The sequence below is a fragment of the Glycine soja genome, chromosome 13 (genome assembly GCF_004193775.1).
Source record: "Glycine soja cultivar W05 chromosome 13, ASM419377v2, whole genome shotgun sequence".
Lineage (NCBI taxonomy): Eukaryota > Viridiplantae > Streptophyta > Magnoliopsida > Fabales > Fabaceae > Glycine > Glycine soja.
The window spans coordinates 26,063,148-26,078,766 of NC_041014.1; the positions used below are offsets into that span (position 1 = coordinate 26,063,148).

Below are 15,619 nucleotides of genomic sequence, written 5' to 3' on the forward strand. Positions count from 1 at the left end.
GATTTATACTGGTTCGGCCACAACCCGTGCCTATGTCCAGTCCCCAAGCAACCCGCTTGAGATTTTCACTATCCTTGTAAAATCCTTTACAAGCAATGAACCACAAAGGACTTCCCTCCTTTGTGTTCAGTGATTACAACCAAGAAGTTATTTCCATTTCTTGCAATGAATCCCAAGGAACGTTGGTCCCTTGTGTCCAGTGATAACAACTAAGAAGTTATACCTACTTCTTGCAATGAACCCAAAAGATGTTGGTCTTTTGTGTCCAATGATCAACCAAGAAGTAAATCATGCTTCTTGCAATGAACCCAAGGAACATTGGTCCCTTGTGTTCAGTGTTTCAACCAAGTAGACCTTTTCTTAAAAACAGTCACCAAGAGTAGGTCTCTTGAAAAGCTTTTTGTAAGAATGGAGGAGAGGAAGAAAATAGAATAGCACAAGTTTTTACCCAATGAACTTTTCTTGACAAAGCAAGTGTTGAACAAAAACTTTTAGAAAGATGTTGAGAAATTAGCATTAATCAATATTCTGAAATTCCTGTCATGGTCACATATTTATAGTCATTTGATGGCTCTTGAAGAAATCATGTTAAAAGTTGTGACTTTTGGCAATTTTTTCAAAACCAGTCACTTTAAAAAAGTTATGACTCTTGACAATTTCTTCTAAAACCAGTCACTTTAAAAGTTGTGACTCTTGGAAATTTTTCAAAATTAGTCATTTTAAAAGTTATGACTCTTGGCAATTTTTCAAAACCAGTCATTAGTAATCGATTACCATAATAGTGTAATCGATTACACAGTTTATTTTATCAAAGGTTGTGACTCTTCATGTTGAAGTTTGAAATCCAACGCTCAAAACCATTGGTAATCAATTATAGATATTGTGTAATCGATTACACTATTTTGAAAATATTTTGTCACAAGTTGTGACTCTTGAGATTTGAAATTCAACATTCAAAAATATTGGTAATCGATTACATGCCCATGATAATCGATTACTTCTTTGTAAAACAGTTATAAAATTGTTTTGAGTTTCTGGTAATCGATTACTGCCTTATGGTAATCGATTACCAGAGAGTAAAAACTCTGGTAAAAGATTTTTCTTTGAAAAATTCTTTTGGACAAATTGTGTTATTCAATCTTTTCTTTGAAAAATTCTTTTATACTTATCTTGATGTTTTTCTTGAGGTTCTTGTATATCTTGAGTCTTTTCTTGAATCTTCACTTGAATCTTCTTGATTTCTTTAATCTTGTTTGAATGTATCTTTTTTTAAAAATCTTTGGCATCATCAAAATAATCTTGGAAGTTTTGCTTCTACATTAATTATCCCAACTTTTAGGCAGTCCTCCAGAAGGAAAACATTGTTTGAAAATAAAACTAATGCTAATTACCTAAAATGCACAAAAAAATTGATGATAGGTGAGAAAAAATTTGCAGCCACGTCTTAGATAACCTAGCTGGCATAACATATATAAACATATTCAAGTGGATAGATGTTAAAGCATATGAAAATAAACTGAAATAGTCAATGTCTAGGCTACTTGCCCATTGGCAGGGTGATATAGCCTTTAAGTGTTCATTTATGCTCATCCTCCTTATAAGTTATTAAATAAAATGAAATTTTAGGAAGAACATATATGAAGATTTTTACCAACGAAGACATGAGTGAAAACATGTAAGTCCTTTTTCCATTAAACAAACCCATAAATTCTATTTTGGAATCTTGGTCTTCAATTTTTCCTTGATTTTTCTTTGGAATAAAATTGATCAATTGCTAAACAGTAAAAGAAACACAAACCAGAGCATTATTTATTTGTTTTTTAGGGCAATTTCTAAACCAAAATTGATGATATAGCTTCTTTTTTTTTTTATCAAAATAAAAGAAATATTCTTTTTACCTATAGATTTGGATTAAGTCTTCTTGATAGGGCCAAAAGGAATATGGTTTTTCCTAAACTTGGAGGACCCAAAAGTAATGTCATCTTGTGAGGTTTGATGATTCCACTAACATCTTTAAGGATAGTCACATGTTTCTTTTTTTCCTTTGAGAATATGGAGAGAAGTAAAGAGACTCTAGAAGACCAAATAGAATAACATTCTAAGAGTGTGAAATTAACTCCAGAACAAAAGAAACACAAAATTCTTAGCTAGAATATACCAAACATACCTCCACTTTATTAGTAAGGAAGTTTACAAAAGTTGGCAAAGCTCTACTTCCCACTAAGCCTCTGCCTCAACATTTAGGTGCTTATATCGAACTTCAATTGTTGGAATATCAATCCCAACTCTGAAAAAGTAAATTAGTAATTACAACACACTACGATATTGTTAATTAGTAAGTAAATTAGAATATTACAAAAACAAAACTATAAAAAAATTTAATAAGAACATAGGGGAGATGGAAAAAGCAAAGAAGCAGCAAGAGCAATGAATATTCATTAGTTATTCCTTACCTATCAAAACTTATCCTTTCATATTGAGAAGCATCTTGTCTAATAACAATATCTATCAAATAGGATATCAGGAGCATCTGGATGTGTATAACAAGACAAAAATGATAGACTTCTAACTAGTCACAATCACAAAAACACATACTAAGTTGCTTACATGTTCCCATGTAGCCACAACTTGACATAGATTAAAATCAAAAGATAGGGCTTCAAGTTCACTAGTTTTGGGATCTCTCTATTAATGCAAAAAACTCCAGATGTTAAAAAATGGGCTAATTTTTTAACTACTTTTAAGCTAGATCAAGAGGCCAAAGCTGTGCAATTTGTCAATAAATTACAACATGAAATCATACCAATAGGCAAATTACATACATCATGCATCAGAAGTACAAATACTACCCTTAAGCTATTGCAAAATTTAAAATTAGTACTATATCATGACTAAAACAAAGAAATTAGGATGATTGTGAATGGCTCAAGTTAGTAATCAAGGAAAAATAGATTCACTAAATGCTTATAAGTTGCACCAAAAGCACACAATATATATGCATGGTATAATTATAAATGGCTTTGAAATAAGAAGAAAAACAATTCTTCAAACCAAAATTATTAAACCCCTAATTTAATAGTTTTTTTTACAACTTTTGGTAAGATCACAAGTTATCCTCACACTATTTGGGCATTGCCAACCTAGTCACAAGTTGCTTCTGGTGGATTTTGAACCCTCTGCATTGCAAGTAAAATCCACCCAAAAAAGACAAGTTCCAAAAGGCCATCAGCCAAGACAACTGCGCCTAGAATTTCCCCCAAGAATGTGTCCTACAAGCATAAAGGCCATTAAATAATGGAAACAAAGCAGAAGTCCTAATCTAGTTTTGCCTAATGCAATTTCTTAATTAATATTATTCTAAAGTTGGTTATTTTCCTTTTTTGTGTCACAAGTTATAGTTAAGTTTAAGAATAACTATTGAAGTTAAGATGTGAAAGAGGACTAAAAGTAAGGGAAAAAGAAATAATAGTTGTGGACAAGAACTCATACCATATGCTGATATTTGTTATGGGTTTGCTTTAAACGGTATAGCCTTGACAACAGACACTCAGAAAATACAGCCTCAGGTGTTCTTGTTGTTCTACGCAACTCGCCTATAATGGTTGGAAAGTTAATGAATGAATAATTTGCAAATTGGGAAAGTTAGGGTTAAAAAACAAACCAGGGCGAGATTGTTCTCCCTTCAACAGATTGACGGGCTTGTACTTATATTTGAGCCCTGGATGCAATGCAAAGGTGAGTGAAAGTGAGATGAGAGAAAAAAGAAAAAAAAAGGTACCTTTGAGGTTGAGAGTGATTTAGACTCGGTAGGAACAAGAGCACCTCCAAGGGTTCTTGACGGCGTCGAGGCTAAGGGTGACGGGATTACAGACGTTGAGGGACTTGACGACACGGTCGAGGAGCTCCAGGAGGACCTTGTCGAGTAGCTTTGTGAAAACCTTGTTGAGTAGTTTCTTCTCCTCTGATTTGGGCTTTTCTTCCTTTTGGGGTTTTTTCTCCTCCTCCGCGGGTGGCTTTAGGATCGGAGAAAGAAGTTCAACCTTTGTATGGCTTTTCCTTTGTACTCTTCGATCTAGAACCTTCGAAGTAAAAATGAGTGAGCGCAGCCAAAGAGGCGCGAACAGTGTAAACAAAAATGAACATTGGTCCTCCATCTAAAAAAAATCGTCTTTTTGAATATTCGATTTTGACGACGGTTTTTTGTGAAAACTGTCATCATTTTGCGGTTATGTAATTGAAATGTTTTTTATATTTACGAAAATGCTACCGCCTTATATACTAAGATGACTTTCTCGTGGCTGTCGTCGAAAACGTGTTGTAAAAAGACCTCTTTTTAGTAGTGATTATTAGTAAAAAAAGTTGCATCACCAGCCAATTATACATTTAAGTTAGTTATTATAAAAATTTAAAAATTTTATCAAATATGATGATTTGTGATTTGATGTCTGTAAAAAAATTTACCCTATAAGAATATGTATTATTTATTCATTATTTTGATAGGTTTTTTAGGAGTTTAATTTTCATGATTTTCCGGTGTAAATATTTTCGTACTATTAATTAATTTAAAATCTTCTTAAATATATCTTTTAGAGTAATTACTACAAAAAATAAGATTCTTATTATACATAATAATTTATAATTAGATGATACTGTAAAGAATATTTATATTATTAATACATTATAATTAAATTCTTTTTAAATGTAATCAATTTTTAACTTTGAGAAAAAGTATTCAAACAATTTTATGTATTAATAAAACTTACATAATTAATATAAGTTAAAAATTGGCTATTATCATCCTTTCCAAAACTACCAATGTTTCGCTACATACATACTCCTTATGTTTTTAATTATAAGATTTTTTTCAATTAATTCACGTCCCTTAAGAAAAATAGTTAATTTAATTTATCACCTTAAATATGTCAATTAATTATATTATCCTTTCAAAATTATTTTTTCGTATCTCTCTATTCACTTAATTGTTTCTCATTTTTCATTAATATTTGGAGAGAGAATATTAAGTAAGGATATGTAGGAAAAAAACAATTAATACATCTAAAAATTAGAAAAGAGTCTTATAAAAAGGGATAAACAAAATTTTGAAAACAATGAGAATTAGTTTAGATGGAGAGAAAAAATTAAAATATGACCTTAAAATATATCCTCAAAACATCACATACCGGACCCTCATTTTTATATATGGTGAAATGATTTTTTAAATGCACAAAGTAGGTGAGTCATATAATAACTTTTTGTACTATATAATATTTGGTGGTCGATGCACAATACAAGTAATTTTGTGTTATATCTTGTTTGATGCATTTATGTATTGGACAAAATAATATAAATTTTACTATATTACCTTTGTACTATGCAATGTTTGGTTTGCACTAGAAAAATATATAAAACAGGATTTTGAAACTTTTAAAATTGTTTTATTATTTAACATAAAATTTATTATCATACTTTACTAATATTTATAATTAATATTGTGATATATTTTAAATCATTATTTTAGACTTATTGTTATAAATTTTTTTACAATTTATTGATTATGTTGATATATTTTTAATTATATCTTATAAGTATCATATTATAAATTAAAAAATAATTCAAAATAAATAAACAAACTGCGTAAGTAAACTAATAATAGTTTATCATATTTTATATCTTTGGAGTATTTATTTTAATTTAGATGAGGCTCGCCTTTCCCATCCATTTCAATTCTTTTTTTATTTTCTTTTTTTGGGTTAGGGTTGGAATTGGATCAGAGCAACCCAACGCAACCCAATCCGCAAGTAAAGGAATGGGTTGAAAAATCCTAGATGCATTAGCAGCACCTTGACAACGCAACAAAAGATAGGCATCTCCACGGAGGAGGTGCGACCCCTGATGCCACCGGGTGTAGGGCTTGGTAGTGCGAGGCCGCCACAGGGTCATGACGATGACAACGATAACATGGCGATGCAACGCGGTCTTGCTAGAGTTGGCCAAAAGAAGAAAAAAAATATAGCAAGAAGGAGGAAGATGATGATGGGAACATTTGGATAAATTAACATTGAAAAGAAAGAAATAATGAGCAAAAAAAGAACAACAACAATCCATACGGTCCTCGTCGACAGCTAAGGTGGCCACTAGCGAGGTGAAGTGAAACAAACCAGCATAAAGAAGAAAGAAAGAATGAAAAACGAAAGGGAAGAAGAAGGGAAGGAAGAGAAAAAAAAAGGGTGAGATAATAAAAAGTCAAAAAATATGGATAATATTGTATTTTTACTTTTGTTAGACACCGGACAAAAAGTTGTATGAAATTTGATGAGTTACAAGTTTTTAGATATTTATTGAATCCATCATTCTTTATTTTCTAATGTCTCTCAGTCATCTTTTTTTAACCAAACATTAGACAACTATTTTTGTATTGTCTAGTTTCTTATTTTTTTACAAATCAGACACATCCTAGGGGAACAAAAAAATGATAGTCATTATATGATTAAAAAATCCGTGCCTTACCTAGGGCTGCAAGTAAGGACTTCACATCCGGATTGGATGCAAACAAGTAGAGATTTTCTTTCTCCACTCATCATATTTACAAAATAATTTAAAAATAATAGCCCATGCAAGTCTCAAACTTACGACTTTCATGTTATTAGCGATATAATACTCTAGTCAACTAAGCTAATAAAACAATTATATAAAAAAAATAATTAATATTACTTTGTATAACACTAAAATTTTTAATGTATATTTAATACACATATAAGTTTACATAATAAATTTTGTAACATTTAATTTTGATTTAATAATGTATTTTTTTACATATATAAATTTTTATTGAACTTATCATTTTTATTTAAAATTTATATATGTAAAAAAAATATTATTAAATCAAAATTAATTATTACAAAATTTATTATATATGTATTAAATTTACGTTATAAATTTTAGGTCTTCACAAGCTTCATTTTTTTTACTCACCAGCTATTTATATAAATTCCCCAAAATGATCATAGGCCGGTCAATAAAGAATGACTTATTATATTGATTTTATTTTCATTTCTTCAATTATAAGTTCACTTAATTACTAATTAGATCTCTAAATTATTTAAAATACTCAATTTGATCCCTAAATTACAAATGCTCTAATTAGATCCTATACTTTTTTTAAATACTAAAATTAGGTCTTTTCGTTAAAAAAAGAAGTTAAAATAGCACATTATTTTAAAGAAAGAATAAATTAGGTCATTTCCCATTCCTTGAAAATGTACTCTATTTTAATAGAGATTGATGGATGGAAAACCCCGCAATTAAGTTGGAAACATGATTCCATAACCTGGACTTGTCTACAATAGTTCTTCACTTCGTAATTCATTCAATTAAACTTATTTACAACATTTAGAAAATATAAATAAATTATTTGACCGCGGAAAATAATTGCTATCAAATACATATTTACTGGATTACCTTGTGGTATATTAACTAGCTAAAAATGAGAAAATCGAAAGAATTTGATACGCCGATAGTTATAGACAATTTAGCAGCCTATGCGAAGATGAACAAATATTACTATTTCAACCGTCGACTCAGTTTCATGTACAAGCCCTGCAAAAACAAAATTCTATTAAGGCACAGTAGAAAATACTGGTTAAATGTAAATGAAGCTTTTCAAAGCGAAGAAATTAAAAAAAAAAATCTTCCTCTTTTTAACAAAAATAAAGAAGGAAGAAAAATGAAGCTGGTGAAGACCTAAATAATTTAGGAATCATTTGGCTAGCAAAAACGTTTTTACTTTTAATTATAAAAATGTCACCTTAATTTTACTTTGTCTTCTGTTTTCAAAAGTTTGTACTGTTTCAACTGTTTAGACAAACTTTTTCAAAACAGGAAACAACGTGAAAGCAAGTGACATTTAAGCAATTAAAAGTCAAAACAGGAAATAGAAATAGAAAACATTTTCTCAAAGTAAATGGACCCTTGACATTTCCTTTTGGTCTCATCACACTCTTGCAAACACTGGTGCCTGTCCATTTTCCCCTTATAATATATATACTTAGTTTTGCTGATAGAAAAAAAAAAAAAAAAAAAAAACCCTCTTGCAAACAGAGTTGCAAAACATATAAACAAGTCACTTGTAGAAAACCAATCACAAAGAAAAAATTATATAATCTTACATTCGTCGTATGTATTGTTGCTCCTGTTGTCATACTGATATTCTGATCAGGAACAAGTTCGAAGTTCATGTGTTGTAGAAAGATTGCAAGAGCAACTATAGCTTCCATTAAAGCAAACTGATCACCAACACATTTGCGGGGGCCTCCACTGAATGGAATGAATCTGTAGCATGTTTTGACTCAAAATTTAAGCAAACTAAGATATAGAAACAAAAATATTCCACAGAAAAAATAAGCAGAATGAACCATCCCTTCTCCCCCACACAAGAAAAATTAAATAATGATACTGATGCAATTTAGTAGGAAAATGATTCAATAGGGAGAAGAGAAATGAAGAGTCACCAGCATGTAAGGCACACGTAACTAGCTACCACAGTGGTGTAATTTTTGTCACTTTTGTGGAGTGCAAGAATTATTACTGTAACAATAATGCAAACCTGAAATCTGTATTTGTTTCATTTGGAACTGGACCATCCAAATCAAATCTTTCTGGCACAAACTCTTCAGCCCTATCCCAGACCTTGCAAAATTATGAAATTTATAGAATAGATCAAAATAGTGAATTTAGACAGCAAAAAATAACATTCTGACTGTGCAACAGCGTGCATATCAGATTTAATCTACCAAAATAGCAAATAAAAAAAAATATACATCAACTGAGAGATAGAAATAACTTGTGTTTATCATCACAGCAAATTGCTTTTAATGATACTATTATTTCTATACTAAAAACAGAGACAGAAAATACAAAAAAAAAAAGACAGAAACAGAGGACAACTTTTTGATGCCCTAGAATCGAACTTGTTTTGTCATCCAAAGTATTATTTTTCTTTCTTTTCTCCTCCCATCCATCAAAATAAAAAGGGAAAAACAAGAAAATGAAAGCTTCGTTTTGAAATGGAACAGAACAGGTTTTAACCATTTTAAATTACTCAATTAAATAAAACATTGAAGGCTCTATGCAGTCTCGTAACCCTGATTGCAATAGACATAGCCTTAAGATGTGGGTACTGTAACAAAACAGATGGTTGACCATGGCACAATTCAGCTACTTCAAGGAGTGGTCATAAAATAATGAAGGTTAACAAAAGCAGAACAGTAGCGAGGCAATCATTTAAGAGGTCTTATCACACAATAGGCCATAGTAAATAAAACTTTTAGGCAGCATATGAAACAAGGGATCTCCTCTGCTGATTACTCAGCTACCCAATACAGAACAAGACTGTGATTTAAAATTCCATTACCAAATTTTATAACAAAGTATACAGATTTGGATGCATTCAAACAGAAAGTGAGAAGCTGCATTTGACCCACAAAAGAAAGCATTTTACATTTGAAAACACCATGTAATACCTCAGAAGAACGATGTATGTTGTATACAGAGATCATAATATCTTGACCAGCATCGAGTTTGTAACCACCTGGAAGCTCATCAGGAACTTGAGCTCTTCTTATCAATACCTTAAGGATGCATAAGGTTATATAAGAACAGAAATTATATAAGAACAGAAATTGTAACATTAGCGAAAGATATTTGACAACGCCAGTTCCAATAAAGCATATTTGAGAGAGTAAGACATATAGCTGTGAACTTAAACTGTTCAGAGATATAATAAAGATCATTCAAATAAGCCTTTACCTACTAACTTAGAATTTAGTTTTTTTCTGTTTGATACTGAAGAGAATAAAAAACTTGGAATTAAGCTTGTATGTTAACGTTACCAAGCTAACTAATTTTCATAACAAGCATAAACTATCACAAGTGTAGACCTGTCATACACAAAAGATGATACAGATATTTTCCCTCTCAAATATATGTTTCTTACTATAAATCATTATATTGAGAAACATTGCAACCTACCGGAGGATGAGGATAGAGACGGAGTGACTCAATAATGCAGCGTGTCAAGAACTTAAGATCTTTAATATCTTCATAGGTAGGACGCCTTCCCTGTAAAACTCTGTCTACCTCTTCTTGTGCTTTTGCCAATGACGAAGAATCCTGCATAAATAGAGCTCATAATTTGAGGGGCAATATCACGACGGAGCTCTTGTTTTTTGCTAAATACTAACAATAGTACGTTATGAGACATTTCTATAAACATACTAAATTGAGTAAATTCAAAATAACAATCAATAATGTTCAGTCCTTAAATAATGCTGGAAGCTGAAAAAAATAATTAGATGGTTCTTAGGTCATTGAACAATGTTTTTGATATTAACATCTTGAGTAAATTACATTAACACCTCCTGAAGTTTCATTAAATTTCTCCCAATAACCCTTTCCTTCTTTACCCCTATACTAACCCTGCTTAATTGTTTGAAAAACATTACGTTGACATCCCATGTAAATTACATTGACACCCCTACTTAAGAAACACATTACATTGCATACTCCTATGAGGAAGGTTGTTGTAAATATTAAAAACAAAAAAGCATGAGGTTGTGTGCAATCTCAAGAAATCCCATGGGGTGTTAGTGTAATTTGGTCTAATATCTTTGAACCAGGTTAAACTGGTTTTATGATTTCCAAGTTTCCACATTAACAGCTAGATTAATTGGATAACTAATTTAAGGTTCAAAAGGAAAGTCAGTAACTATGTAGCAGGAGGATCATGAAAATGATGCACATAATCAATTCCCACATTACCCCATGAAAAATATACAACAGCAACTTATTGATATTAATGAGAATGGGAAAGAAGCTTTGCAGTCAATTCATAAAATTGGAGATGGGGGTAACAAAGATGATACCTTGCTTAGAAGATAAAGTGTCCAGGTCAGCACTGAACCGGTGGTCTCATGACCAGCAACTAATAGTGACAAAAGATCATCCCTTAATTGCACACTGGAAACCTACATGTAGAACCATCAAATATAAATAAAAATGGAGAACAGAGATCCAAAGAAAAAAGTTCTCCATACTATAAATGTAGATTATACAAGGTTGTGATGATCAATGACCAAGAAAAAGAACAGTAAATGTCATCATCAAGTGATATAGCATGTTATAAGAAGTGGTGGCAGCATAGACCTTCATATTTGGGACTTAGGAGTGTAACTAAAATACTAAATTATGCTGATAAACTCAAATGATTGAGCAGTAAGCACAAATCGCACATGAAAACTGAAAATCCATAATTTATCTCCTTATGGAATATGTCCACAACCAGAAGTCTAGAAATCAGAAATATTATGGTTCAAAACTTTTCAAAAAGTAACATAATGAACAAGAAAAATATGGCAAGAAATGAACATTCTTAAGTAAATAACAAAGAATTACAGGATGACATTTGCTTGACTGTGTTATGATCAATCAACATTACTACCTTGACCAGAGTGTTCAGTATTCACATACAATCATTAATTCGCCCATAAAATTATGAGTAAATAGTCTATACACTAACAATGAATAGTTTTACACTGTTATTTAATCACAAACTGTATAGTAAATTTGTTGACTTTCACAATAACTACATTAAAAGTCATACCAACAATGATTTTTTATTGGTTGGCAGTGTACAAACAGTGCATAGAAATTTATATTTCATTTAATTCACATCAAATCTCTATCTCTATTATTGTACATTTAGAATATACAGCAACCCTCACAAGAACACTGTTAAAAACACAGTAAATGTCAGCAATAAAATATAGGCATACAACAAACCTCTTCTCTGCTGGCAAGCAAGAACCGGAGGATACTAGGGTCACTGTCATTCACATATTCCTCGACATCAATTCTTTCACCCTCAGATTCTACAATCTCTCTACATTTTTCAATAAGATCTTCAACAGTTTTCCTGATAACGCTAACAGCCTCTTCAGCCTTTATTTGTCTCGGAATTATCTTACAAAGAAATTTAAACTGTAACATCAAAGAGAAAAAAAAATATGTATATACACATGTACACATGACATAACAAACAAGGAAAGAAAATCCATGTCATGAAAGTAAGATTGGAAAAAACTTGCCTTCCAATAGGGTAAAAGATCGGTTGATCGAGCCTCTGCCTCTTTTAATGCAGTGTAAACAGCCTCAATAACAGGACTGTCCGTGTTGAGCGAGTCAAAGTTATAGTTAAATACAGATAAACCAATAACATCAAGAGTCAACTGCGAAAACTTCGCCTCCATGTTAACAGCAGTTCCATTAAGTGCATCAGGTTGTAGCTTCTCCACTAATCTCTCAGCACATCTACAAAACACCCTATCCACTATAACAGACAAGTACCGTTTATGAAGAGATGGAACCACAGCCCTGCGCCTTGCCTAATATAGATCACAAAACAGTTGTAACAACGAACCTGTCACCCAAAATAATCTATAAAATCACGACAAGAAGCCCAACTAAAACCAATTTAACCATATATGAGTAAATAATTTATATCTAGTCCCATACTATGAATTAGAATATACAATTAGGAGAGTGAAAGCATCACTCTTCCCACTCTGTCTATCATACATTTTGAATATTATCTTTTTTTTCCCTCTTTCCTTTGGACGTGCATTTCACATACTACTTTTGCAATTAGGGAGAAAGTTCTCTCTCAAACTATTATTCTCTTATTATTTTTATCTATATATTGATCTTATAGATAGCCTGTTAGGTTCAATCTACCTTCTTTTACCTATATTTCTAAATTGAATTTCAACCGTTTTTGAAAGAGATTGTCGATGGTTAAAAATGACCTCATATCACAATTTAATTTTTTATCGTAAATTTAAAATATAATTTATGAATTCAAAGATATTTATTCATTGTGAATTTTAATTGTAATATAATTTACTATATATATATATAAAATAATTTATTTATTATGAATTTTAATTATATAAAAATAAAGTAAACAATGCATGCACCCCAATGTAAAAAGTTTCTACCCTGCCATCCAATAAAAGAACTGATAAGTATGTTGATTTTGCTGTAATTATCTTAAAAGTCATTCACACCTTTTAAGAAAATTTGTTAATTTAACTAATCACATTAAATTTTTCAGTTATTTTTACTGCTCTCCCAAAATTGTCCTTCATTTCTCTCTTCTTTTAATTGTTTCTCACCAATGAGTAATTAATATTTAGAGAAAAAATATTATAATTAATTAAAGATATTATAGGATAAAGAAATTAATGCATCATACTTTTAGAAGAGGGTCTTATAAAAAGTAACGGGTGAAAAGGATCTTTTATACAGGTACAGAAAATAACTAATTTTACACTAATTAAAAAAACTATTTAAGATCATATAATTTTCCTAATCTCCAAGTAAAAAAAAAATTATATTTAAAATGTCATTCATTTGAACTTGTTCTCATGAATAAGAATAAGTTATTGCAAGTAAAATTACAATTAAATAAATAAAGAATATTTTAAAAATAATAACATTAAATAAGATAAAATTAGTTAAATTTGTTTATATTTAAATTCAATGTTAAATCGCCAGGGAGTACTAATTATCTTGTGTAAGTAAGATTTTGCTATAAAAAGTTGACTTGAGACTAATCCCATTCTCAAAATTTATAACACTCACAAACAAAATTGAAGCAATATGGAAAAAGCGAGCATTACCGTCCAGAGAGGACCTTCGGCGATGGCGAAACCGGACCCGAACAGGAACTCCGAGACCTCAGCAACGAGACCTTTAGCATATTTACCGTAGTTCCTGAGCACGTGCTTGGCAATGGCAGGGTCGCTAACCACAACGAAGTTTCGGGGGCCGGCGGCCAGGCGGTAGATGGGGCCGTAGTCCTGCATCCACTTGAAGAGCGGGAGGAAGAGGGCGCCGCCGAGGAGATCGGAGACGTCGTCGAGCTTGGCGGAGGCGACGGGGATGCCGGAGACGTCGTTGCCGGCGGTGAGGGAGCGGGAGAGGGAAGTGAGCCAGTCGGGGCTGAGCCAGGAGCTGGGCTTGGTGGTGCCGGCGTCAGGGGGTTTGTTGATGGAGGATTTGACGGAGAGGCGATAGGGTTTTGGAGAAGGAGTGGGGACTCTGCGGGGAGGGAACACAGAGAGGGGTGTGAGTGAGAGGGAGAGTGAGGAAGGCATTGTTGATAAACGGTGGTGGGGGATGGAACCACCGGTTTCCCACGCTACAAGACTCACCCAACTACTCCTTAATTTTCTCTTTATCCATTCCTTAATATATATATACTAAAAAAAAACACTTACCCGACGTGTGAATCCACAATCGCCAAGTAACTTTTATCTGAATTTAAACTCTAGGGTTCGAATTTTGTATAATATTTAAAAGAAAAATTTTGTCCTGTATAATAATCATATTGATTTAAGTATGATTCTTTTGAATGAAAAATATTCGTAGTCTAGAACAAAGATAGAAAACACTTAACAATTTATATTATTACCAAAATTATTCTTAAATTTAATAATTTGTATTATTATTTTTTTACTTAATTACTTTCTACCTAATTAATGTGTGATGATCATATGTTTCAATTCACATGAGTGAGAGAATAAATTTATCTTACTAATGAATAATATTTGTTGTAAAATAATTAAGAATATTTTGGTAAAAAAAAATTAATGCAAGAGATGACTTAAAAATAGTCAAAGATGGTAATTTTGAAAACAATTATTAAAAATATATATAAAATATTATTAAATATCTGTTAGCATTAAAATTAATTGGGTCAACTTTAAACGTTGAAAGAGATGAAAACCCAAACTAATTGAAATTCAAACTCTACAAAAGACTCTCATTCTAAGGTCCTAAGAAAGAGAGATGTTAAAATGAGAGGTGTTTGTGAATCGTATGAGAAAAACCATTCTATTTAACCATTTCAATTTTCTTAATTCATCATTTAGTCGTTTGGTTTAAAATTTATATCTATTCCAATTCAATTCAATTTAAAGCACTTTAGATAGAAATCAATTTTTGGTTTTATTACTATATCTGTTTTTAAAAAAGAAAATATTAAAAATAATTTAAAAGTTTAATATCTCATGCATTTGACATTATATAGTTAATAAAAGTATTACTCTGTAAATATATACCACTAATAATATATTTTACATTGATAATTATATTTATTTTCAAAAGGAATGCTAGTGACACTTTTTCTGGTATTTTTTTTACACCCTCCATTCCAAAATATAATTTATTTAAAGTTGTTATACAAGTATTAAAAAATAATTAATTTGTTGAATTTCATAAAAAATATCAATGATTTTTCTAATATATTCTTTTATCTCCAATTAAATAATATTCTTATTCATTTATTTTCACTACCCAAAACTCTCATTAATAATAATAAATTTCTATACGAACTTAATGGACTAATACCTTTTCATGCACTTCACCTAATTAATTAAATTTTTTTAACACAAATTTTTTATTGTGAACCTAATTGTTGTACCTAAATTGGGACTGAAATTTACTCTGGCAGAACAAAATTTGAATTGGCTCAAACATTTCCCTCAAAATTTTATTTGAAGAT

At 31.0% G+C, this 15,619-nt stretch overlaps 2 protein-coding genes across 2 annotated transcripts; both read right to left on the reverse strand.

Annotated features, from left to right (window-relative positions):
* Positions 1-2,952: 2,952 nt before the first annotated feature.
* Positions 2,953-5,191, reverse strand: LOC114381739. The gene is made up of 5 exons (XM_028340963.1): positions 5,181-5,191; positions 3,823-4,013; positions 3,662-3,718; positions 3,490-3,593; positions 2,953-3,269 (listed from the first exon to the last, which is right to left on the reverse strand). The coding sequence occupies exons 1-5, from the start codon at positions 5,189-5,191 to the stop codon at positions 3,141-3,143; spliced, it is 492 nt and encodes a 163-aa protein (XP_028196764.1). The 3' UTR covers positions 2,953-3,140.
* A 2,095-nt stretch (positions 5,192-7,286) lies between these two features.
* On the reverse strand, positions 7,287-14,292 carry LOC114382715 (carotene epsilon-monooxygenase, chloroplastic-like). The gene is made up of 9 exons (XM_028342295.1): positions 13,734-14,292; positions 12,141-12,437; positions 11,836-12,033; positions 10,920-11,021; positions 10,027-10,167; positions 9,519-9,626; positions 8,603-8,685; positions 8,166-8,328; positions 7,287-7,596 (listed from the first exon to the last, which is right to left on the reverse strand). The coding sequence occupies exons 1-9, from the start codon at positions 14,208-14,210 to the stop codon at positions 7,561-7,563; spliced, it is 1,605 nt and encodes a 534-aa protein (XP_028198096.1). The 5' UTR covers positions 14,211-14,292; the 3' UTR covers positions 7,287-7,560.
* Between the last annotated feature and the right edge of the window lie 1,327 nt (positions 14,293-15,619).